The following is a 27739-nucleotide window of genomic DNA, read 5'->3' on the forward strand; positions in this document are numbered from 1 at the left end:
CAAAGCTTTCTATACAAAGCTACATTATTGATTTTGCTTCAAGAAGTTGCATTTGTCCCTATTAACTTACATAGGGTACAAAAGCTTCTAAGGCAAATCTCCACAAGTATGGGAAACTCTGTGATCTGAGACACAATTGCACTACTTTTCATGATTTTACTGAGGAAAGGATCAGACCTACACATATTCAAAAGGCATGAAGTCCTTGTTGCAAATTAAATTGCCCTTAATTTGACTTATTTCCAAACCTGCATAATTAATTGGACTTCAGCACAGTGGCGGGTGAGAGTTCAGCTGTATTGACCACCACAAGCAGATTTCACCTCAGGAGAAATTCTTGACAGAAAATATTTTCATAATTAAACCCACAAACATTCATTATTGAAGATACAATGTAGTCCATCATTCCTAATATCAGACACTTCCACACAGTTAGATCTTGCAAAAGCTGAAGATAAAAATGGATGCGAACCAGAAGCAATCCAAGGCTTTTAGGCAGAAAATTGTATCTTGTATCGAAGTACCTTCTAAAGCTATTTTCAGAAGAATCAGCTTGTGGTTGATTCCCCAAAAGTTGACAGCAGAACACTTAGCAAATAAATTCTTCCTAAAGACTCTCACATTATTCTCCAAATTATCGATTACCTCTCAGAAAATGAATGCTATTTGCAAGAATTTTTTCCTGACAAAGATCAGTGTCGTTCTCTTCTCCCCACACCCAAGACAAGGAGCTCAGATCAGCTAAAGAAGTCAATCTTCTAAAGGCACCTTCAAAACAAAATATACACTGCATGGAATTACAAATTGCCAGGTACAGAATTTTAGTGCTGGAGAAATCGTGTAATAATAGTGTACCACCATGCATGAGTTTGAGTTTGACTTTCAGTTTGACTTTCTACATCAGTGCTATCATCTGCATCAGTGAATAATTACAAAAAAAAAATAAAAAAGAAAAAGACTGTATCACATTTGATCTCTAGAAATCAAACAAACTGTAACACCACACTGTGGCCAGGCACCTCAAAAGCAGGTCAAGGAGCTCATTAAGTCCCAGCTAACTGGCAATCATTTCTTTATCATAAAACACAGCTTAAGGCAACACAATATAGACAAAAAAAACAGGTGAAAGTGTTATCACTTACAAAACTGGATCTTTGAATGACAAAGAGATATAGATAGCTTGCGTCAGTTGCTGGTCTTGCTCTAAAGTTGCAAACAAGATCACAGAAATCTTCAATACCCTAACGTGAAGGTCCTGTTAATGTTCATGACCTAAGGACAAGCTTAGGCTCTTAGTACATGTTAAAAGATTGTGACAAAAAGTTACTCTTCAGAGATAAGACTCTCACAGCTATGTGAATGGTGTTTGACAGTGTCAGAGAGCTGCTCTATTACTATTTGCTTCATTTTTTATTATGTTCTTCTAATGACTGAACAAACACTGTTTCTTACTGTTATCACACAAAGGACAGAGACTAGAAACCTACATGGACCTCCAGTAACCTACACCCTAGCAGAATTACGTGATGAGCTGCTGCACGATACCAATGGGTTAAAGGTTGAAGAGAATGTGCCATTTAGAACAGTCTGGGGAGCAAAAGCTGCTGAAAAACCATTAAAAAGTTTCTAAATGCAGAGAAAGTCACAAGGAGGAGGCTGACAGACAATACCTCCTACTGTTACAAATAACATCCTTGTCTGCTTAGCAGCCCTGTAGGTGCAGGATAATTTACTCTTATCGACATTACAAGACGTTTTTCTGCTTCCTATTTCCAAAGGGCTGGAAGGAACAAACAAAAAATGAAGTGTGTGGGGGGGGGAAAGACAGCTTTCTGCACAAATTATAACTGTACAGATTTGCTGTTAAGGGCAGCTGTTTCTCAGAGCTGCAAAATACATAGAATTTCATATACCTGATTCTGTGCTAGAAGCACAGGCTAGAAGCCAACTCACTAAAACCCCTATCAAAAATACAATTTCAACATCTGTTTGGACTTCCACTTATCTCACTGCTCCCAGACACTATTGATTATCGTTATCTGCAAGCCTCTAGTATTCTAAACAGCAGAGGCAAAGGGAAATGAAAGTGAGCATTTTAATACAAATACTGATAGAGGCTTCTAGGGCAGAATGAAAACTGATTGCGCTGACTGAAATTTCAGTCTAACTTCATCTCATCTTCCATAAATACACTCTCAATAGAAAGGAATAAGATACAGCCTAAACAAAATAGTTATTAAAACTATAATGAGAAATAAGGGATTGCACCAGTGGAAAAAAAGCAGCATGTTATCAAAACATGGCTGCTGTCTGCATTATGGCTCCTGGGGAGGGTAATTGTTGCCCTTTTATTGGCAACAGACTTATCCTTATACCCTGGGTGTATTAGGTGCTTGACTGGACACAGGAACAAGATTTAAAATGTATGGTTAGTAACAATTCTCCTGAAGTACATAACAGCAGTTTTTGTTCTATCAAAATAATTTCCTATTTAGCTTGAAAGCTAGAACCCCAAACAAGAAGGGTATATGCTCAAAAGCCTTTCCCTCTTCATTCTTCTCAGCTTAAAACACATAGGTGCTCCTTCATCTGCTCCCAAGGAAGTAAGTCTCCCTTTCTTCCTGTCCTCTAATATAAGGAGGGTAAACATTGTGAACTTTGGAAACCTGCACAGGAGATCTTGCAACCTCTCATGTTCAAAACCAGGAAGACCAAGAGCAAAGTCGTCTTATCCTACTGAGTCATTTTTTCACACATCAGGATGATCAGTCAGTCTTTCTCCCTTCCTACCTAGCACAAGATTATTTCCTTTTAAATTTGCAGCCTGAGAATTAGAAAACAAAATTATCCCAAGCTCAAAATTCTGCCATGGTAGAAGACAAAAATGAATCACTGCAAAGTTTCAGCCTCTCTATAGGTTATATACCAAGAACAGACAGCAAACACTTGATATGTGCCAATCAGTTGCATTCCATCAACAGTCTTGTAATTAAGAGCCAAGATACAGAAGCCTTCAAGGATACAGATACAAGAACCTAGCAGGCTGTATAATCAGAACCACTTTGAGAATAAGGGAACAGCTTTGTTCAATTTTTTTAAGTTCTTCACTCACAATTGTTGGTGTTCCTCTAGCACAATGCAGATTAACAGCAGATTTTGACCATTCACAGTGGCATATACAGTAAACCAGAGGAGTGTAAAATGTGCCCCAGCTGTCTCTCTAAGCAAGAAACAAAAACCCAACCACCTGAAGTGTGTGTACACTAATGCCTGAAGTCTGGGAAGCAAACAAGAGGAACTGGAGCTCTGTGCCCAGTCAGAAAGTTATGATAGAGTAGGAATAACCAAAACTTGCTGGGACAGCTCACACAGCTGGAGGATCATGGTTGATCATGACAGGCTGTTTCATAAAGACAAGCAGAGTAGAAGAGGTGGTGAGTCATACTCTGTAATAAAGAGAATCTTGAAAGTACTGAAGTCAACTATGGTAACTGTGGAAGCCCTGTTGAACACCTCTGGGTCAAAATCAGAGGGGGTGTCTCCAGTGGGGACCTTACAGTAAGCATCTGTTACTGACCCCAAAACCAATATGATACAACCAAGATGGCAATTCGTGAGTCACTTATGCAAGCCTCAGGTCAACAAAACCTGGTTCTTGTGGGAGACTGACTACCCATACATTTGCTAGAAGAACAACACAGCAGTTTACCTATCATCCATCAAGTTTCTGGAATGGATAGAAGGACTGCCTCCTCACACAGAAGTTAGATGTGCCAACCAGGAGTGAGGGACTGCTGGACTTGCCGCTCACTCACCAAGAAAATACAGTTTGTAATATCTTGGTTATTGACAGCTTTGGCTGCAGTGATCTTTATATTGTGGAATTTGAGGTATTGCTGAGCACACTAAAGATTAGTTCCAAAACCAAAGGGTTTAGATCTTAGAAGAGCAAACTTCAGCATGCTCAGGGGTCAGCTGGAAGGGATCCCGTGGCGAGTTTCCGTGGAGGACAAAAGAGCTAGGGAGTGCTGGGAATTTTTCAAGAACACTCTCCTAGACACTCAAAACCATTCAGTTCATCCTCTCTAAAGGCACGAGAAGTAGGCAGAACAAGAGACACCCCCTGGCTTAACTCTGAGCTTCTGGGTCTGCTCAGAACCAAAAGGGAAATGTACCAGAGATAAGAAAGTGGAGCATTACCTACTGATGTTACAAGGGCATTACCAGGGTGTGCAGAGATGCAGTTAGGAAAGCAAAATCTCACCTTGAACTGGAACTGGCCAGAGATTAGCAATAAGTTATGCATATAAATTCAAATATGATTGCTGAATGGCCTGTTTGTCCTGGCCTTAGTGATTTATAGGGAATATCACTTTTATCAAGCAAAACAAGGAAGTAAAAATGTGGAAATTGGCTTTGTAGATGGTATCTGAAATGAAGCACAATAAGTTTTAACACATAGATCTTCTAGACACTGGGTGGCCAAGAGCATCCTGAATTCAGTCACCTGTCATCTATCAATTTAGAGACCCAGGTTAATGGGATCTTTTAAAGATGTACACATATACACACAAACATGTACATACACATGTGATTTTTATGAGGGTGTGCAGGTATATAGGCCACATAACATTCTGTAGAATCACTCAAACGACAGGAGCTGTGATACTGTAAAAGGTCTCAGGAAATCTCTGTAGAGTAAATACCATACACTCTGGCATATCCTTTTCCCAAGTATTCTCCAGCAACCAAATGATTCAAAGATTCCTTTCTGACGGTTTTCATCCCCTTGTGCTGTGGAGATGTACTTAAAATTGAAGGCTTCTATGCACAGAGAGGAAGCAATTGACCTGTTGGCAAGGGGGAGAAATTGTGGACACAACAGAACCGAGTGACACCAATACTTACTTGGCAGGCATTATAAATCAACTGGTGTTCCAACTTTTGGATCCCTAGAATCTGCTGAAACATTTCGTAAAGCTGTTCCTTGCTCAGAATCAGCTCCGATACAGCACTTAAGGCCATTCTATTCGGCTGTTTGCAAAAGTCCTCTTCTCCCCTGTATATGGCATCATACTTGGCTAGCCAAGAACTTAACACAGTCTCTTTGCTCAATCCATCAATTTCTGGCAAACTTCGGACTCTCTTTTCTATGTTTTTCTTAAAAACATCTCTGAAGTCGTTTGCAGAACAGCCTCCGCTGTGGACCATTCTTGCAACTCGGTCACTCTTGAGAAACACCTTTGAAAAGAAAACAAACAATACAACAAACAAACCACAACAGAACAAACCAGAAAGAGTTAGGCAAGGGCATAAACACAATCCCTTACAAAGCAATACAAGCTGACATTCAACTTCTATGTTAAAAGGCTTTACAAGGAAGAGTTACGCAGGTCATGTTTGTTATGTTTTTCTTAAAAACCCAAGTTACCAACTTGAGTAAAGTTTCTGCATTGAATAAGTATCTGAAATAAATATTTTTATGGCTATTTATGCATTAACTTACAATAGCTAAGTTGGAATTAAGTTTGAATTAACAGTAGCTAACTTAAAATGTACCTAGAAGTTTTAATTAACATTTTCTCCATGACAAAAGTCTTAAGTTAATTTCAAGTAACTAATGAATCAGCTAAGCTGTTTTAAAACTCACATGTATGAGTTAAACTATGATCTTTAAGTCAGCCAAGAATCTCATGCAAGACAGTTATCCAGGTAAAACAAACAATCAAACAAACAAACTTGGAGAAATACTACAATCCATATTAACTATAGTGAGAAGAATGGTGCAGAGCTACAGAACTGGTTCTACACTGAAGACACAATATTGGAGACACAATATATGATTTCTTTGGGAAAAACCCAAAGCAAGAAAACCCAACATTAAAAAAACCTACCCAAGTACCTGCACTCTAAGATATGACAAGGCAAATTACAACAACAAACTAATTAAATCAGCATTCTGTATGAATTTTTCAGTGTCCAGGGATAGATACATATATTCTATTTAGCACAGGCCCTGGCAAGGTTGATCTTTCCAGCCACTGTGTATCAGGCCCATTTTGAGTAGTAAATCGCATGAAACTGCTCCTCTGCAAAATGCAACAAGAAGACGACCACTGTAGCATGATCAGCTCAACTGTGCAAAGAAATGATCGTAGAATCAATAAGGTTAGAAAAGACATCAAGGATCATCAAGTCCAACTTGTCACCCAACACCTCATGACTACTAAACCATGGCACCAAGTGCCACATCCAGTCCTCTCTTGAACACCTCCAGGGACAGCAACACCTCCCTGGGCAGCCCATTCCAATGGCTAACAACTCTCTCTGGGAAGAACTTTCTTCTTACCTCAAGCTTAAACTTCCCCTGGCACAGATTGAGACTGTGTCCTCTTGTTCTGGTGCTGGTTGCCTGGGAGAAGAGACCAACCCCTTCCTGGCTACAACCTCCCTTCAGGTAGTTTAGGCAGCAATAAAGTCTCCCCTGAGACTCCTCTTCTCCTGGCTAAACAACCCCAGCTCCCTCAGCCTCTCCTCGTAGGGCTTGTGTTCGAGGCCTCTCCCCAGACTCATTGCCCTTCTCTGGACATGTTCAAGAGTCTCAATGTCCTTCTTAATTTGAGGGGCCCAGAACTAGACACAGGACTCAAGGTGTGGCCTAACCAGTGCTGAGTACAGGGGCACAATGACTTCCCTGCTCCTACTGGCCACACTATTCCTAATACAGGCCAGGGTGCCACTGGCTTTTTTTGACACCTGGGCACACTGCTGGCTCATGTTCAGCCAGCTGTCAACCAGTACCCCCAGGTCCCTTTCTGTTTGGCTGCTCTCCAGCCACTCTGACCCCTGTCTGTAATGGTGGGGTGCCTTAGACAAGGAATAAACTGCATGGCTAATTCAGGAACTGGTTTCCTGTGGCAGAGGGACACAAATTGAGGTCCCCCACCCTGCAAGGCTTGGCTGATGGGGCACTGCTTGGGTGCTACGCTAACACTCCCGAGAACAGCTGAAATGCAACGAACAGATGTGATACCACATAGTCTAAACAGATTTCCTATCCATCACCTTTCTGACTGCTTGCTCTCTTCAATCATACCCTACGAAGTGGAAGATGTGTTAACTGTGCATTTTCAGATAGTCATTTTAGTCACCAAGGGTAATGAAAACAATGAATGGAGTGCAGTAGAACTCTGGCCCCTTATGCTATCACATGTTTGATGACACTGCACCTAACAATCAACCTAAAATACTACCATACTATCATTTGAGAAATAAAATACAAAGGAGTAGCAGAGGAGGAGGAGAGGAGATAAAAAGCTGACCAAAGAGGAAAACAAATGTAGAAACAGATGAAGAAAACCATATTCTAAAATCTCTAATGCTTGCTGATGGGTGTTTCACTGAAGCATTTTAAAATGCAGTTAGTTACAAAATACATCTCTCAACTGATACCCTAACTGATGCTATACAGAAGGCTGCAGATTAAGCCTAAAAGTACTTGCCCAAATAGATTATTACAAAACCCCATCATCACTATCTGTTAATCACATTTAATGAGCTAACTGTCTCACAATGAACTTCCTTTTTTTTTTTTTTTAAATATAAGTATCTAAGGTCAAATTCTTATCCATAATGGCACCTGGCATAATTACTGTCAATTAAAGCTGATATTAATTTCCTCAAAATGCTACATAAATATTGAATCTAACGTAATTTCAAACCAAGCAATAGTCATAAATTCCACTCAGCAATAAAACTTATCAACACAAACTGGCGAAAGGATATTAAGCCTGTCCTTGTTTTAACAGCCTGCAGTTACAATAGATGAATTTCTCCATCAGCTTCAGCAGAAAGCAAATAGAAGAAAAATATATTTTCAAGAAAATTACTTCAAACTAACTTCAGCTACTTCGGACTGTTCATAAACAACATTAAATCCTCCATCTCATTAATTTCTATATCCAATGAGAAAAGGCAGATGCAGAAGAAAAAGTTAAACCAAGGATATTTACAGGCTCTTTCCCCAAAGTCTCATATTTATGCAAGATTACCTGATCCTATGTACTGGGTGGATATACTGTATGTAAGGTACATACCTGGATCAAGCTAATAAATAAAAATTAAAAATCTGCAAATTACACACTGTAAGATCACCAGAGTATCAGCCACCTTTCTTTACCTTCTTTCATATTATTCAAACCCATTAATCCAGAATGCCGAGGCTGAAAAGCTGCTAGCACTTCCCTTGATTTATGAACCAGACCAATTGTCCTGAAGGGACAATAAAAGCCTCAAAAATGCTCTGAACCAGACAATGGGGCAGAAGCCAGCAGGTCTGGTTTTCCAGGAAAATGCCCACGTTGCTTAAGCTTGTCAGAACATGCCCTGGAGTCCAAGTAGGACAGGTGTGTGTGCCTTTGGCCATGTTTGGTGGAAACTCATTCTATAGGTTACAGCGTCAGGGTTTTCTCTCTCAGTCTTTGTTGTCACTGGCCATTATTGTCTCGGGAAATCTGTAAGTACCAGCCCAAAGAGCCAGAGCCTTGCCTTGCAATTGTCCAAGCTCTGGGAGAAATCATAAACCTTGCTTAGAAGTCAAGCTGTGTTTCAGTTTATCCAGAGAGGACAGCAAAGACCCCTCGCTGTATAGCGCTGTAAAGCCCAGGGGCAGAGCAGATGCGTCCCGCCAGGCCAAAAGATGAAACCCAGGAGGAGCTGAGTCCCCAGCACAGTTTTGTTTTATTGGAAGAAGCCACGAGTGCCGCTGCGAAGATTTGCAGCAGAACAACCTTTTTTGTACAAGACTTTCAGCTACAAAGCCTTCAGTGATAAATCCTGAATGTGTCTCAGCAACAAGCTGCAGATGCCAACAGAAAGTGAAACTGGGCTCCTGCAGCTTCCACGTGGTCGCCGCCATTTTGGTTTGGTTTAAATCCCCATGTGTGCCACGGGGTACCACAATGTGGTGGTGAGAGAAAGTTCAGTTATCCCACACACACAAAGAAACCATGGCTAACTCAGTTGGAGAAGCAGAATGGATAAGCTATATTTACGAGCAGGATGAGATGCAGTGAATATATATACAATATACAGTATTTACAATATATACAGAAATATACAGCAAAGAATGTAATACAGAAAACCCTTCCCTCCTCAAAGGAGAGGGGCCCAACCCTCAACTATACCCCCCTTCTCCCCCTTCCTCCCTTTTTTCCCAAAAAGGGTTAGTGAGGGAAAAGTTAATTATTAAGGAGGAAATTCTGTTAGCTCAATGCGTATACAAGAATGAGTTTCTTATCTGGTTAGCTCAGTTAGTTCAAGGTCAACTCTGTCCTGTGCAGAGGAAAGACAGCAGCTGCTCAAAGAGACTGAAAAAGACAGACTGACTGAACTGACTGAGATTCAAACTGAACTAAAGCTAAAATTTAAAGTTGCATTCTACCAATCTACCAATGAAATTCGTTTAGAATATCTTTGTTTTCATTTTACACCAAAGCATTCAGCCAGAGTGTTCCAGTAACTGTCCCTTTCTTAAAGGCACAGCCTAAAACGGTCACCCACGATCAGTGAGTAATTATGAAATCTGATTTTATAAGAATCTATTAAAAGTCTGTTGCCCTAGAGCATTCTGGAGTTCCCTGCCTCTGTGGGCAATCTCTGGCTTTGTTGACGATGTTCCCTTTTTTTGTCCTTTACAGTTTAAAGTGCTGTTTGTTGTTTCTGGAGTTTTGCTCACATTGTTAAAATTGTTACTTGTTCCTGCTGATGAGATATCTGTTCCACAGCCAAATAGAATAGAATAGAATAGAATAGAATAGAATAGAATAGAATAGAATAGAATAGAATAGAATAGAATAGAATAGAATAGAATAAACCAGGTTGGAAGAGACCTTCAAGATCATCGTGTCCAACCTATCATCCAACACCACCTGATCAACTAAACCATGGAACCAAGCATCCTGTCAAGCCTCACCCTGAACACCCCCAGCGACGGCGACCCCACCACCTCCCCAGGCAGCCCATTCCAATGAGCAATCACTCTCTCTGTGTAAAACTTCCTCCTAACCTCCAGCCTAAACCTCCCCTGGCACAAACTGAGACTGTCCTCTTGTTCTGGTACTGGTTGCCTGGGAGAAGAGACCAACCTCTGCCTCACTACAACCCCCCTTCAGGTAGTTGTAGAGAGCAATAAGGTCACCCCTGAGTCTCCTCCTCTCCAGGATAAGCAACCCCAGCTCCCTCAGTCTCTCCTCATAGGGCTTGTGCTCCAAGCCCCTCACCAACCTTATCGCCCTTCTCTGGACACGCTCCAGCAAGTCAACATCCAATAGTTTGGACCAGTAAAAAGGTTTTATTAATATTTTCCAAGGGATTTTTATGATTAATAAAGTTATTAATATTTTTATTAACCAATCCTCCTATTGAATATTAATAGCCTTCCCTGTCCCATTTTTTCAACACTTAGGAGTGGAAGGAGAGTAATAATTGTAACAGTTGTTGCCTGCAACACTGACAAGACGATGGCATGTTCATATTGGCCAAAACAACAGGTCCATGCAAATACAAAATACAATTTTATATATATCCCCGACCTTAAAATGTTCCCTTATGAAGTGTTTTTGGTCAAAAACTGTATTTTAATTGAAGCTTTAAAAAAAAATGTTGGTATGTAATAATCACAGAATCACCGAATCACCGAGGTTGGAAGTGACCTCAAAGATCACCAAGTCCAACTCATCACCACAGACCTTATGACTAAACCATGGCACCAAGTGCCACGTCCAGTCCCCTCTTGAACACCTCCAGGGATGGTGACTCCACCACCACCCTGGGCAGCCCATTCCAATGGCTAACAACTCTCTCTGGGAAGAACTTTCTCCTCGAGCCTAAATTTCCCCTGGCACAGTTTGAGACTGCGTCCTCTTGTTCTGGTGCTGGTTGCCTGAAGAGGAGACCAACCCCCACCTGTCTACAACCTCCCTTCAGCTAGCTGTAGACAGCAATAAGGTCTCCCCTGAGCCTCCTCTACTCCTGGCTAAACAACCCCAGCTCCCTCAGCCTCTCCTCGTAGGGCTTGTGCTCGAGGCCCAAATACTATTAAATACTTTCTCAAGATATGGTTGGTATCACTAGAAAATTACTCAAAATGCAAGCTCAAGCTGTGTAATAGACCATAGAAAGTAAGTACATTGTTGGTTCTGAAAAGGAATCCACTGGATTTACTTTCTAAGCAGTAATTTACCAACTTTCTTTTGAGGGGAGTAATAAAAGTAACATCATCTTTGAAATGAAGTATGTGGATTTGAGATATTTAAGAGCTAATAGTAACAACTGAACAGAGCGAGTTCATATTCAGGACTTCATTTTCAACAGAAACCTGTAAGAGAATGGAAATGCAGTTCGTAATGTAGCATATGTGCCTCAAACTTGACATGGTGAGATGCATTTTAAAGCTATTAAATTTCTTGTCATTCCTGCTCCTGAAAGATATGTGGTACACTTCTTGTCAAGTACAAAATCCTTTGCTTCATTGGTAGTTCTCAAGATTCATCTTCTCAGTTTAAAAGCTTTCCTGAGCCATTTTATGACTCCTTTTGTTAAAAATAAAATAAAATCTATACTGAATGATAGGTCACCAGTCTCATGCCAGTGGAGTTGTTTTTTCCACCACTGTTGCAGAAATTTTGCTTATGTGGCTGCATACCTGTGAGTCAAGAACCTGAGCATGCATGCTGCACAGCACTGGTGGCATGTCTTGGCAGCCTGTATTTTCACAATGATAAATATAAGCTTCTGTAGTGGTCTTACCAGGGTCCACCATTTTTTCTTCAACACGGATTGTATGTGCAGCCCAATCGACACTTAAGGAAAATATTCAGGCTTATATCTAGCTTTAAAGGTTTAATGTAAAACATAAAGTATCCAAAAAAGTTACTGTGGGGATGAAGAGATCTACTTCTACAGGACTAGATCTGGCAGATCTCCCATGATTGTTTGGAAATCCTTCTATTATCACAGAATCAATAAGGTTGGAAAAGACCACAAAGATCATCAAGTCCAACCTGTCACCCAACACCTCATGACTACTAAACCATGGCACCAAGTGCCACATCCAGTCCCCTCTTGAACAGCTCCAGGGATGTTGACTCCACCACCTCCCTGGGCAGCCCATTCCAATGGCTAATGACTCTCTCTGTGAAAAACTTTCTCCTCACCTTGAGCCTAAACTTCCCCTGGCGCATCTTGAGACTGTGTCCTCTTGTATTGGTGCTGATTGACTGGGAAGAGACCAAACTCCTCCTGGCTACAATAAGTCATTTGACAGGAACCAAAGTTGTTCATGAAGCATTTCCTGTTTCTATCAAAGCTATTGGGACTTTCTCAAGGAAATTCTGGAGCGGTGCTCATTGTCTGGCAGTATTTGAACTTGTAGCATGATTTATGTTAAGTCAACATCAACTCTTCATGTTACCTATTGCTCACAAGCTATCAAACACCAAAAGGAAACATTCTGTTAACACATGCAACACATTCAGGCAAAACCATACAGTTAAAAAATCAGATGTTGATGGGCCCAATATAGTCATTTTGAGGAAATTTTCCATTTCACATTATTTAGAGTCCTTTAAATTCTCTTGGACTGAGCCATAACTACAATTTCTGATGGATACAGTTCTCCTCACATCATAACAATTTAAAGGGAACAAGGTAGGGAATTAAAAAAGATCCTCAATAATCATTTTGCTTCTGCCTACTGAAGCATGATTTATATTCACTTTTCCCCAATCATTATACATATGCAATTTCATTTGTTGTCAATACTAGTAAAAAGCTTAATTCAAAATAGTCGTTCACACTAGACAGTGTATTTCTCTTTAAAGATGAAAATTCATCATTTAGCAGTGCCTGCAACTTGAAAAAAAAATCATTGGAAATATTAAACAAAGAATGGAATAGAATTAACCAGGTTGGAAAGAGACTTTTGAGATCGAGTCCAACCTATCATCCAACACTATCCAATCAACTAAACTATAGCACCAAGCACCCCATCCAGTCTCTTCCTAAAGACCTCCAGTGATGGTGACTCCACCACCTCCCTGAGCAGCACATTTGTGACCGTTTGACACTGTGCCTTTAAGGAAGGGGCACACTGGCTAAATGTTTGTAAAATATTTTGGTATTCTAAACGAATTTCATTGGCCAAGTATAGGGGGGAGTTGAGATTGGACCCAGGGGAGCTGGGAACTTTCTCTCAGTCTTCCTTCCTTCGCTGTCCCTCTCGGCTGGATCTGCTTCTGGGATTCTGGCCAACTAAGATAAGATACTAACTCCTGTGCCAGGCCTTTCTTCCTTTCCTGCCCTGTTAACCGTCCACATCTCTTTTCTACCTCTATTGGGGGAGAAGGGAGGTAGTGGGGTGAAGGGGGCACAGGGGGAAGCCCCCTCTGTGGGGGGTCTGGTTTCTGGTTGAGTTTATTTGCTGTATATCCCTGTATATATTGTAAAATACCTGTATTTGTTGTGTTACATAGAATCTGTTTCCTTGTAAAATATACTCTCATTTCTCCGACTGGGTTTAGCCGTGGTCTCTTTCTCAGTGGGGGAGGGAAAGCAAAGCCTTTCCTTTCAAACCACCACAACATTCCAATGACCAATCACTCTTTCTATGAAGAACTTCTTCCTAACACCCAGCCTAAACCTCCCCTGGTGCAGCTTGAGACTGTCCTCTTCTTTTGGTGGTTGCCTGGTAGAAGAGACCAACCCTCACCTGGCTACAACCTCACTTCAGGTAGTTGTAGAGAGCAAGGTGGTCTCCCCTGAGCCTCCTCTTCTCCAGGCTAAGCAACCCCTCGAATAACATTTCTATTTATTGAACATCATACCAAATTTAGCTGCTAATATACATAGGCAACACAAAAATGATCTTATTCTCTGCTGTAAGCAAAGCTTAGGAAAAGAGTTTGCATAAACTCAACTGCAGATAAACTTTGCCTTTTCCTTGTAAACAGATTAAATATGAGGTCCATTAGGCTGTGCATGATAAGCTTTCATACGTGTTTTCTTTCATTTGAAAGACAGGCTGGTGGAGTTCTCAGTTAAGGTCACCTTTCTAGCCAGGTGGGAAGAAAAAAGCCAAGACAATAGTTACAAATATCTGTAATGCTTCTACTAGTTTGTATAAGCAGTGGTATTAATAAAGAAACACCCCAAAACATTCTGTAATTCTGCTACCCCATGGCAGCAAAACGTGACCTTTCAGCTACTTGCTCACATATCAGTTCTAGCAGAACCCAACTCAGCTCTAGGAAAAGCAATGACTAGCACCGCACTAAGCTTGCACTAACCAAAATTATTTTACAAGTTCTTTCATTCTCTAGCAGAAAACTTCACAAAAGGCTTTGGAAAAAAAAAAAAAAAGAGAAAATTAATGATCTAAGACCTCCAGCTTTTAAACAAAGGATTGCAAAACCAAGGAAATGAAACCTTACATCTGCATGTTCCAGCAGAATAACTAGATAGAATAAAACACCACAGCCCTTAAACACAGAGGGCCTCTAAATAATGGTTCACCCAGGAGTTGTGGTAGCTTCCTACATCTATTACGATTATTTGTATGCCATTCTGAATTAAGCATAAAACATCCTTGTTTTCCAGAACATAAACCAAAACTGTAGCAGGATCAAGAGAAAGAAAGAACTTTTAACAGAAGCCCAAGAACACTTAAGTTTGTGGATACTTTTCAAGTCCCTGATGTGCTTTTTCAATACTTTCTCCACTCAAGCTCCTGATGTGACCCTTACAGTTACCAGAACTCTTGATTTTAAGACACACAAAACCTTTGTTAAGAATGGTCAGAAATTTTTAGAGCTAAACTGAGATCTAAAGTTTATGCAATAGACAATTATCTTTCTAGGAGCTAAACCAAATTGAATTGGGTTTCCGGCATAAAATTTTACGTGACCTGCATCACCACACTGTGCTGGGAGCATTAATTGATCCAAAACAAAGCACAGGACAATTACTATGCAATATTAAGTGGCATCTTTGCTACTGCAGCAGGTGCTCAAAGCCTCTTACACAAGTTCATTATCAACTCTCACTGTAGTCAACAGCTCTTATACATTTCTTACAGTCATTCGTGTTCCAGGGGAGTAAAAATATGCCCCATTACAGTCATTACCAAGAGTGATGTTCTCCAGGATCAGCTCACACAGCCCTCAGAAATTTCACTGTATTCTGAAACTGCACAAAGCATCACATTGAGAATTAGGGGTAGTTTTATGAAGCTGAAAGAAAAACTTCTGACAGTTTGGAGAACAGCTTCCACAGCTACATATTTTAGGAACAAAAAACTTATGCCTAGTAGGAAATAATACGCATTGTAACCAACATTATTTCCTGCTGTACCCTCAGGCTGCAGGAAAGGAAATATTGCTTCAGATAGGATGTTCTCTCTACAATTGTAAGTCTTGAAAAAAATGAAACAAAAACACTCCAAAAATTATGATGTTTAGATTAGATTTAATCTGATCAACTAATCTGACTACGAGAACAAGATCATTTGGAGTCAAAAATAAACAGCTTATGAAGTAACTTTGTACATCTAATAGTACATATTTGTTCTTTCCATGATGGTTGAATAAAATTACTGCATTAGGAATTCAATCAGCCTTTATATTCTATGTAGAGACTAATAGTTACCAATGTACTTCAATAACTACTTTCAATAAGTACTGGCTGCTGAACATGACTGGAAAGTGACTTATGGAGATTTTCTCAGTGTTTTGAGACCAGAATTCTTTTACATAGAATAGAATACATAGAATACATAGAATAAACCAGGTTGGAAGAGACCTTCAAGATCATCGCGTCCAACCCATCAACCAATCCAACACCACCCAAACAACTAACCCACGGCACCAAGCACCCCATCAAGTCTTCTCCTGAAAACCTCCAGTGATGGCGACTCCACCACCTCCCCAGGCAGCCCATTCCAATGGGCAATCACTCTTTCTGTATAGAACTTTTTCCTAACATCCAGCCTGAACCTCCCCTGGCGCAGCCTGAGACCGTGTCCTCTTGTTCTGGTACTGGCCGCCTGGGACAAGAGACCATCATCCGTCTGTCTACAACCTCCCTTCAGGTAGTTGTAGAGAGTAATAAGGTCACCCCTGAGTCTCCTCTTCTCCAGGCTACACTTTTAGAGGGAAAAAAAAAAGGAAAGATATTTTTAAGACTGGCTTGCAGGTCTTCTTCCTCACCCATTCCCTGTCACCCCAAAGAAATATCCTCCAGGCACTGTTTTGATTTGTTTTCTCCCCCACATTCTTTTTCCTCAGTGAATTTATCAGAATTAAAGGGCTATTTTTCTTTATAAGTCTTCAAAACAGAGTCCTTACCTTCAGGTAAATGTAAAAGATACTCAAATTTTAAGAGATCCCACTAATTAACTCCCATTTCCCTAATTAAGAGTTATTGTCATGATTTTATACATCACAAGCTTCTTCTCCTGGAAATCTAGTACACTGCAGTTTTCTAATTCAGGAGGGCAAGGCTGAAATGAAAAAAGCCTCACACTTTACATTTTGGTTAACAGCAAGTTGGGTTTTTTGTTTGTTGGTTTGTTTGGGTTTCTCTCTTAAAACCTCCTTAAAATACCACATTACATTAAAAGGAGAAAAGGAAATAAAATTTCAAGTAATAAGCCATGATCATCTGAAGTATAATCTTCATTTATTATCATTCCTGTATCATATCTACTACCCTTCTGGAGTATATTAAACTATGATTTCTTCTTATCAAGAACAGTGTTTCACAAGGCAAAATCTTTAGAAGGTTTACTTTGTTTCCCTCAGCTCTTTTGGGCAATATTATAGCTGCACATCAGACATTCCACTGATCTTCACAACCAGTAAAAAAAATCCAACACCTAAACTTCTTTCAAATTAAAATGTATGCTCCTTCTCTAGGCTTATTTAGAATAGAATAGAATTAACCAGGTTGGAAGAAAACTTTGAGATCATTGAGTCCAACCTATCACCCAACACCATCTAATCAACTAAACCATGGCACCAAGTGCCTCATCCAGGCTCTTCCTGAACACCTCCAGTGATGGTGACTCCACCACCACCCTGGGCAGCACATTCCAATGGCAAATCACTCCCTCTATGAAGAGCTTCTTCATAACATCCAGCCTAAACCTCCCCTGGTGCAGCTTGAGACTGTGTCCTCTTGTTCTGGTGCTGGTTGCCTGGAAGAAGAGTCCAACCCCCACCTGGCTACAATCTCCCTTCAGGTAGTTGTAGAGAGTAATAAGGTCTCCCCTGAGTCTCCTCTTCTCCAGGCTAAGCAACCCCAGCTCCCTCAGCCTCTCCTCACAGGGCTGTGTTCCAAACCCCTCCCCAACTTTGTTGCCCTTCTCTGGACACGTTCCAGCAAGTCAACCTCCTTCCTAAACTGAGGGGCCCAGAACTGGACACAGTACTCAAGGTGTGGCCTAACCAGTGCAGAGTACAGGGGCAGAATGACCTCCCTGTTCCTGCTGGCCACACTGTTCCTGATCCAGGCCAGGATGCCATTGGCCCTCCTGGCCACCTGGGCACACTGCTGGCTCATGTTCAGCCTACTAGTACCAGTAGCCCTAGGTCCCTTTCTGCCTGGCCACTCTCCAGCCACTCTGACCCCAGCCTGTAGCACTGCATGGGGTTGTTGTGACCAATATACTTGTAAGCAGACTACACAACACTGTGCAAAGTGATTTGTTTCTTTGCCTGCTTTTTCAAATTAGCACAAGCAATTGCCCAAGGTCTTCCCAAACTTCTGCTCCTGATGGCTACACATTTCAGACTCATGTATTGAAATGTTTGTGCCTTGGGCACAAGAGCAAACAGAACTATAGTGACAATTACCATAAAAAACCCCACAAAACTATTTCACCCAGAAGCAATGTTTTCTCCTGGATTCATTTATTAAAGTTATCCAGATGCCCTTTTGGAACAAGCATATTTATCCTCCTTTGAAGGATGGCAACAGCAGCAATAGTTCTTGTACCCTGGTGAGACATAGCAAGTTATATACTGCTGACTGTATGAGCATAGCTATGGATTACTTTAGCAATAGCTCTACTGGACACAGCCACTGCTAGCTCCTCTTTAAAAGTACAGTCTCCCACTAAGACCCACAGTTCCCTGGCTGCCTAAAGCATGCTGAGGGACTTTGTGCACAGTGGTATTGGCCTTCAGGTGATACCAGTACTCTGGAGAAGTTATTGTCCAAATATCACCTGGATGTTCAACTTCAAAGTAGTCCAACTTCCCTCACAAGTGACTCTGCTCACACAGGCAATTAATGTTCAAGTAGTTTGAGATCTGTGAAGACTGATCCACAAATTCAACAGATCGAGAAGTGATTCTGCCATCTGCACTGGTGAGACCTCACCTGCTGCACTGTGTCCAGCTATAGGGCCCCCATAGCAGGTCCAGAGGAGGGCCACAGGGATGTTTAGCAGGCTGGAGCACCTCTCCCATGAAGACAGGCTGAAAGAATTTGGGCTGTTCATCCTGGAGAAGAGAAGGCACCAGGGAGACCTTACAGATACATTTCAGTACCTGAAAGAGACCTATAGGAAGGCTTGGGAAGGATGATTTAGAAGGGCTTGTAGCAACAGGACTTGTAGAAATGGGTTTAACCTGGAGCAGGGTAAATTTAGGCTGGACATAAGGAGGAAGTTCTTTACACTGTACAGTGGTGAGATACTCATTGAGTTTGTCCAGGGATGTGGTGGAGACCCCATCTCTGGAGACATTGAAGATCAGACTTCTTGTGGCCCTGGGCAGCCTGATATAATTGGAGGTGTCCCCACAGCAACAAGATGACCTTTGAGGGTCCCTTCCAACTCAACACAATCTGTGAATCTGTGACTAAGCCATTTCTGTACAGGCCTAGGCTTTTCTATCCAACAATTCTCTCCTGCTAAAGCAGCCATATTATCTCTGTAGTTGCTTCTCAAGACTATCAGACACAGGAGAATGAACAGACTGCACAGAGTGGATCTAGAAGAAATCATTAAGTTCAATAGTTCCAAACAGAAATGGTATTCCAGCTGTTAGCCTACCCAGGGGAGGACATTAATTACCATCATAGCAAGAGAAACCTAAATGCCATGGTAGACATGAGACATTTTCAACATCTACCTTTTCAATCTATTGACTGATAGAGACCATAAGCACAAATGAAAATGTTTTATACTGAACAACACACAACCTCAAAGGGAGGGAGAAGACTTTTACTTTGAAGTACACGTTTCTTTTCTTGCAAGTTGAATGCAGAAACTATTTTGGCACTAGGCCAGATAAGTTACCAATAACACATTTTTATGCTATTTTTCCAGTTTATCCAAGTCTTGGCAATTAGAGCAGACATTAAGTCATTTTAGCATGAAGACACAAAACAGAAGTTTTCCTTGACCATGTAAGGAACTACGTTTATGCTGCAAGACTACAACATGCTTACTCTCCTTGGTTATAATCATCACCATCTACCTGGCAAAGTAGTAATTTGCAAAGCCTCCTTTCGCTAAACTGTGTTTTCTTGGTTAGTGAAGTGAAACTGAGCAAGCATTAGGAGCTCGTCAACACACTGCTTCCAGAGTTCCATCCATCTTTGAGTAGGAACTGAAAACTTGCTCCCCAGTATGCTGATCTTGCCTGACCAAAACTCCTCCTTTTGGGGTCCAATGGAAATCTCCAGCTGGTGAGAGTTTCAGACGGTCTATTTTAGCTACCATAAGCCAGATAAAGGCTGTTAACTTGAACTTGTAACACAGTACGCCTTGTAGATAGCACTGAAAGTAGGCTTATTCGCACTGTACTGTTGGTCCCATTCATTTTCCAGCATACAAATTCTAGAAGGAAGTTCTCTGACTCTGAAAAAATGATAAAACTGAAGACTGAAAGAAACAGACTTCTAAAATAAAACATATATACAAAAATGATGAACAACAAACAAAGTCATGCCAAAAGGATTAGAAAAAGCATTTACTCAGAGTTTATTTACCTCACAAATACAGACGATGATTAGTTTATGCATAACTACCTCCTTTGGTACCTGCAAACTTGAGAACACACACAGCTGTTCAAAATCAACAGCACACATTTGCATTTGCCTTACTAAGAAACTCATTGATTTGTGTTGATTTAGTGCTGTATAAAACTCAAAAAATGGAACACTTCATCTCTCATGACAGTGTTTAACTCCTAGGACGTAATCTTTCTAAATATAAGATCCAAATTAGTGCATTAACTTTGAGGAAAAGTGAAGTAAAGCAAGTACAATAAGGAAGAGAAACCAGGTGTGGTGGGTTGAAAGGAAAGGCTCAGCTTTCCCTCCCCCACTGAGAAAGAAACTGTGGCTAACTCAGCAATTAGAAAAGCAGACTATATATTTACAAGCATGTATAGAAAGCAGATTACATGTTACACCACAAATACAGGGATTTTACAATATATACAGGAATATACAGCAAATGAACTCAACCAGAAACCAGACCCCCAACAGAGGGGGCTTCCCCCTGCACCCCTTTCACCCCCCTACCTCCCTTCTGCCCCCAAAGAGGTAGAAAAAGAGAAAAAAGGGGAGTTAGCACAGCAGACAGAGGCCTAAGCGTAGGGAGTTAGTTAGTTCTTATCTCTTGGCAAGAAGCCCAGAAGCAGTCCAGCTGAAAGGGACAGTGAAGGAAGAAGAACTGAGAGAAAGACCCAGCTCCCCTGGGTCCAAGACCTTAATTAGCCAATGAAATTCATTTAGAACACCAAAATATTTTATAAACATTTAGCCAGTGTGCCCCTTCCTTAAAGGCACAGCCTCAAACGGTCACACCAGGCCTCCACCAAATTTTCCTCTGGAGTCACTTGTGGTCCTAAATTTTATTCCACTTGACTGAAAAGTGGAAGTCATGCACCAGTTTCCATCACTGACATTGCTATGAGCTCAAACTGTCAGAGACTGAAAGATCTGGCCACTTAATTTCCCTGTTACCATTAATGTTCTGCTGTGTTAATCATTTCAAAGCATGCATTAATAGCTTTTTAGTTGGAATGAGTACACTACTGTCTGTTTTTCCAAATAACACCTGCAGCCTATAGTCAGAGGAGCTTTGCTGAGATTGTTTTCATCTCACCACCACTCTAAATGCTTTAATTTAAAATGAGAACAGTTTCAGAATATTTTTCTTCCTAATCAAGATTCCTGTTTCATTTCTGATTTATATGTTTTGCCAGTGCAGATGAGTGCTCCAAAGGCACATGAGGAAACACAAATTGGGCTGAAGCCACCTAAAACACCATCACATAATATTCATTTTTAAAATGTGACACCAAACCGGCAACTCCAGCAATTGACCTGCCACTGCCTTTCTCTGTACTACTGAAATTGGGTGGTTTATATGTTGGTGGGGCAGAAGGAGCACTGTTTTGTGCAGAAAAGGGTTAAAACATTGAGCTCACTCTAAGGTCTAGGGTAAAGAACTGACTGGCAGTTTTAGGCTATGTCTTTAAACTTTAGCTGCAGATTTCGAGCAGAAAAGCAGAAAAATATAAATAATTCACTACTGGGTGTAAAAAGGAAAACAAAAGATTATTCTAAACAAAATTCATTGGACAAAGTCTGGGGTATAGAAGCAGCTGTACCATAACAATCTTTCTCATTTCACTTCCATCCCCATTCCTTTTCTTTTCTCTGGCTTGGCTGTTCTGACGATAAAGCTTCTGGCTGGCATTGAAGATAAGAACTAACGTTCCTTCCTCTCAACTCCTCTCTTCTTCTGGTACAGGGGGAAGGAGGTTTTGGGTGGGGGGGAGCAGCAGTGGAGCAGCTTCCCTGGTTTCTGGGGGAACCAGAGGGGTTCCAGGGGGTTTCCTGTGTTATTTGCCAATTGTAAATATCTGTATAATACTGTAACTAATGTATATTTTGTACATATTCATTGCATTCCATTGTAGAGTGTAGTTTTTGCTTGCAAATACAGCTTTCATTTGCTTCCAACTGAGTTAGTCGTGCTAAGTTAATGCTGGGGGAAACTTCAACCCACCACACTGACATGGCATGAATACTGAAAAACTTGGATAGTCACTTAAAAACAAAACCAGGAATAGACCCTCTTAAGCCTTGCAAGGCTTATTAATGTTGTCTTATCTTCTTCCAGAGCATAATTCTCCTATTATGATCCCCAGGACTTACAAAAGCAACACACACACATGAGAAAATGCAGCCCTTTCTGCCTGAGGAAAACAGCCACATGTGCCTACTTACCATCCCAAAAACAAAAAGAAAGGCCACCTACACCTACTGTCTCCTGTATGACCCAGCAGCTGCTAGGATAATGTGCTGTGATTGTTTAAAAATAATTCCATCATTACTAAAATGTTGAAAGTAAGAAGCTGATCAGGAGAAGAAAAGGTAAAAACATCTGTAGACATTAAGAGCTGTATGACTGGAGACAAATAAAGAAAAGATGCAAACCAGAAGATAAAAGCAGTAAACCTCAAGTTTATAGTTTATCAATGTCTGAACTCTCAGCAAAGAGAAAAATAAGAACTTTAAGTACTGGATCTTCACCTGTATTTATGTACTGAGAGAAAGGAACCATTCAGAGAAGAGCAAGGCTGAACAGTCCTGCAACCATGTTTAGCTGTGCAACTCATCCATTTTAGACCCCTTTCCCTGTGTTTACTAAGGGCGTACTAATGCAGAAAGCAATTCAGAGCACTTAATGCAGGATCTGCTCTGAAGCCCTCCCTGGAGGAACCTTTCCCTCCACAATTAGGACAGAGAAGCTCACAATGATTCACTGTCCAGACTGTTTTACAAAGCATCTCAAGGCAAGTGATGCAAATACTATCTTAGAGTTTTCAAAATGCCCAAGCAGAAGACTTCAAAAACACAGTCAAGTTAACAGGAAGTTGATGTGATAGGTAATACTTGCTTTGTGATGACAACATAGTTGGTGTTAAAGAAATTGCCTCCCTGCCCCCTCCCAAAGACAATCTGTACTTCACAGTGTTTCCGTTTCAAGAGGAAGACATGAAGAGGAGTGCAAAGGCAGACAGGGAAGATGCATCATGAAAATAGGAATGCTTGGGGAATCATTTGGTTCAATTTTACACTTAAAATGCATTATTATTCATCTCAACATTTCTCTAACAGCAATATCATCTCATCACTCAATCCAATGTATTTCTGTTCTGGAAAGTGGTATAGAGCTTATGCAGTTGTCAGACATCAAGCCATTGGTGTGTAGGATTTAGCTGTTAACTGTAGTCTTCAAAATATTTTTATTCCAATACAACTTTCTTTAAAAGTCAGCTTTTGTCTTAAATACATTCCCTTCTCTGCACCATTACAGAGTGCAATCTTTGTGTGTCAAGAAACAACAATACATTTTCCTTGATTAATCTTTACTTTTTTTTAACTTCAGCAGGGTGATAAATTCATGGTGTTGGTAGAAAAGTTATAAATACACATAAAAGCATCAAAATGCATTCTGAATCTTAACTCCTCCTTTAGATTTAATAATCACCCAGCTGGCTACACTTCAGACAGCAATGCATCAATGGGAAGATTAATGAATATTTGGTCTGTAGTTTAATCCCTCTAGATTTTAGCATACAAAGTACAAACTTTTATAAATTAGACTATTTTTATGCATTCCAATTACATGTCAAGGTCCAAATAGCTTTAATGGTAACTTGCACACTTCTTAGAATAAAATAGAATAGAATAAACCAGGTTGGAAGAGACCTTTGAGATCGTTGTGTCCAACCTATCATCCAATACAAATCAACTAAACCATGGCACTGAGCACCCCATCCAGTCTCTTCCTAAACACCTCCAGTGATGGTGACTCCACCACCTCCCCAGGCAGCCCATTCCAATGGGCAATCAATCTCTCCATGAAGAATTTCTTCCTAACATCCAACTTAAACCTCCCCGGCAGAGCTTGAGACTGTGTCTTCTTGTTCTGGTGCTGGTTGCCTGGGAGAAGAGACCAGCCTTGCTCTCTTTTTAAGAGTATTGAAGTTTTTTAAAACATCCATTCACATCACTACAGCAGTCTCCAGACCATTTTAAAGATTACTTTTCAATATGTCATCTCAGGTCAGAAACTTTCAAGTTCTTATTTATTTTATACCATCATCAGTTATTTTGTCTTGCTATCAGCATATTCTACAGCAAGGATTTAACTGAGCAAACAATTTAAGGCAGAAAAGCAAACAGTAACTTTCCCTCAGGCTTCCCTACAGACACACCGGCCTCTACCTCTAGAGCAGCAATTGCTACCTGCCAACCCAACCCATCCCACTCCCTGCCAAACCCCAGAACCTCTTTGCTTCAGCTCCTAGCAATGAGTACAGGGTACAGAACTGAAAAAGAAAGGAAAACCAGCACTGTCACTATGATGTTGAAAAGTCTTGCTTTTCCAGTTGAAACTGGATTCCTAGTCCAGTTGCAACTTGGCAGTAACAAGACTTCATCTTCCTCTTTTCTCCAATTATGGGCATTGGTTTCAAAACAAACTAGAAAGATACTGGAAGGTATCCTCATTTTTCAGCCTCTTTTTTTTTCCCCTTTAAAATGCCAGTAGTAACTATACAGATATTCCAAAATATTTTCAAAATAAGCCTGTCAAGAGCCTTGGCAAGATGGTACAAAAGTTAAATGTATAAAAGCAAACAAACTTTACCCTTCTGCTGTAAAAGCAGTGCTACTTATGCCAAAGTTAATTGGCTATTGTGAGCAGCATATTAGTCAATACCCTAATGCCTTTTGAATGTGCAGAGAGATTAGTGTGCATCTCCTGTCGCCTCTAGAGCTAAATTCTAAACACTGCAAAGCCCAAGTCTGATAGCAGTTGTTCTCATTTCAGTTTCTGTACTATTATTCCACCCAATTTCTAGACATAATTCCACTAATGCATAAGATTCTTCAGTTTTATTATAGCTTCTTCTAGACTGTTCTGAAAACATATTTCCCACTCATCTAAGAAGCAGACTTGCACTGCTGTAAGTAGTTCTTATAGAAAAGGTAACTCAATTCTGTGTCAGGCTATTTGGAAACATTTGCAGCATTCATCTGCCAACTTCTGAAACACATTACTCATACCAAGAGCCTTCTGCCATCTTTTAACACAGATTTTCCAATTTGAAGGTCTGAAAAGCCCTGAATAACTCCTCAAGGTTTTTTACTTTAATCATAAATTTTATGACAGCCAGAAACAACTTCCTTATCCTGGCCTCTTCTAAAAATGATTGTACTTTCCAAGACACCTATGTTACAAGCAGATTAATTTACCACTGAAGCTGTATATATGTCTTCATCACTGTTTAAATACCAACAAAAAAAGGCAGTTAGGGAAAAAAATCAGGAAACCATGCATTCAGAATTTGTACAGAATCAGTGTCATTGCAGGACTAATGCTTCTGCTCAGTGAAACATTTCCTTTTGTCTCACCCTTACATTAGGAATTGTGCTCATAAATAATGAAAGGCAAAGGCTAGTGAATTTGAACAGGTAAGGAATAAAGACTAAAAGAAGAAACAAACCTATAACAGGAAGCAGCCTACTAGAAGGTAAGTTTAATTCTTGCTGTAGTCAGTACACAGGTGCCCAATGGGAAAAGAAGTGAAGTGAACTCTCTATTGCCAAGTCAGGAAGGGAGGAGTTTTTACAGGATGGCTAGATACAAACTACAAGGGCTGGTACATCGTAATAAAGCTGAGTAGCTGTGCTGCTACATCCCAGAGTATGTGCTAGTGGAGCAGTCACAACAAGGAAGATAGAATCACTATGTTTGGAAAAGACCTTCAGGATCATCAAGTCCAATCATTGTCTAACTCTGCCAGGGCCACTACTACACCCTGAGCACCATACCTAGATAGATTTTTTAAATACATCCAGGGATGGTGATTCAACCACTTTTCTGGGTAAAGCCTGTTCCAGGCTTTGATAACCCTTTTGGTACAGAAGATATTGCTGATGTCTAAAATAAACCTCCCCTGGCGTAACTTGATGCCATTTCCTCTTGTCCTATCAGTTGTGACTTGTAAGAAGCGACCAATGCTCACCTCTCTACAACCTCCTTTCTGGTAGATGTAGAGAGTGGTAAGGTCTCCATTCGCCCTCCTTTTCTTCAGACTAATCAACCTCAGCTCTCTCAGCTGTTCTTCATATGACTTATTCTCAAGACCTTCACAACAATGCACACGAGCTTCAACAAGTACAAGAATGATGCCTCAGTATTACCTGGAGCTTCCTTTGTCCTTGTTATGGGTTTAGTGCAGGAGCAAAAACCTCTCCCACTTCCTTCCCCCCCTAGCCCCATCTCCTCATTCCCCCCTTTCCAAGAGACAAGACCAGGAGGGGGAAAAAAGGCAGGGAGAGTTTTTCTAGTTGATTTTACTCAGAGCACTTACTCCTCCACTACAAAAGCATTTGATTACACCAGTGTATATATAAAACAGAAAGAAAGGAGAAGGAAAAATACCTATTGTTTACTTCATCAAAACCACTGTTTATGAACAGTACCCATTTATGATCATTATGCCCATCAAGTTATCTGGTAAGCAACTCAAAGTGAGAGAAAAAAGTAGTTTTGCTATATGTTGTTGGACACAGTTCCAGTCCAAAAGTAACTCAGCTAAGTCTCATTTGCCAGAACTTCCTAGATATTATGCTCGTACTCACCATACTTTATCTAGTGGTTTTTTGTTTGCTTGGATTTAGCTTTAGACTAAGCCTGAGGCTGGGCTTCCACTCTGCAACATTATTCGGAGAAGAGACAACTGAAGGACTTGTCATTGGAATGTGCTGCCCAGGGAGGTGGTGGAGTCACTGTCCCTGGAGGTGTTCAAGAGGGGATTGGACGTGGCATTTGGTGTCATGGTCTAGTCATGAAGTCTGTGGTGACAGGTTGGACTCGATGATCTTTGATGTCTCTTCCAACCTTGGTGATACTGTGATACTGCAATCATTCATTATACCAAACAGACTTTATAGTCTAAATGCTATATAGTCAGCATGAATTTCTGATTCTAACACAGCTCTGTGCAGAAGAAATCAGCATTATCAATCTAAAACCCAAGGGAAATGAGTTATTGACTTTCTAATTTATGGTTTTTTTGGATGACATCTTGCAGTATTTCTGTTAGGATAAGTTTTTATCTTTTTATCGAGTTGGGAACCCTGAGAACATTGCAGAAAAAAAAAAGTTACCTTTTCTAATCTGAGCAAACAGAAATAGGAAGAAACGTATTACAAGTGTGCACCTATGCTCTTTATGCTCTTTGATATCTTTATCAACGATCTGGATGAGGGGATTGAGTCCATCATTGGTAAATTTGCAGATGACACCAAGCTGGGGGCAGGTGTTGATCTGTTAGAAGGTAGGAGAGCTCTGCAGAGGGACTTTGAGAGGCTGGACAGATGGGCAGAGTCCAAGGGCATGAGATTTAACACATCTAAGTGCCGGGTACTACACACTGGTCACAACAACCCCATGCAGTGCTCCAGGCTGGGGTCAGAGTGGCTGGAGAGCAGCCAGGCAGAAAGGGACCTAGGGCTACTGGTACTAGTAGGCTAAACATGAGCCAGCAGTGTGCCCAGGTGGTCAAGAAGGCCAAAGGCATCCTGTCATGCATCAAGAATAGTGTGGCCAGCAGGAGCAGGGAGGTCATTCTGCCCCTGT

At 40.8% G+C, this 27739-nt stretch overlaps 1 protein-coding gene across 6 annotated transcripts in view; it reads right to left on the minus strand.

Annotated features, from left to right (window-relative positions):
- CADPS2 (calcium dependent secretion activator 2) overlaps positions 1–27739 on the minus strand; it is a 366370-nt gene that overhangs the window by 235245 nt on the left and 103386 nt on the right. Inside the window, exon 3 of one of the 6 annotated variants that reach the window (XM_054173947.1) lies at positions 4909–5241. The exons of the other annotated variants lie outside the window; for them this stretch is intronic. Within the exon in view, the coding sequence (XP_054029922.1) occupies positions 4909–5241 (333 nt within the window). The remainder of the gene's footprint in view (positions 1–4908; positions 5242–27739) is intronic. 6 annotated transcript variants of the gene reach the window in all.

The sequence above is a fragment of the Dryobates pubescens genome, chromosome 27 (assembly GCF_014839835.1).
Source record: "Dryobates pubescens isolate bDryPub1 chromosome 27, bDryPub1.pri, whole genome shotgun sequence".
NCBI classification, from domain to species: domain Eukaryota; kingdom Metazoa; phylum Chordata; class Aves; order Piciformes; family Picidae; genus Dryobates; species Dryobates pubescens.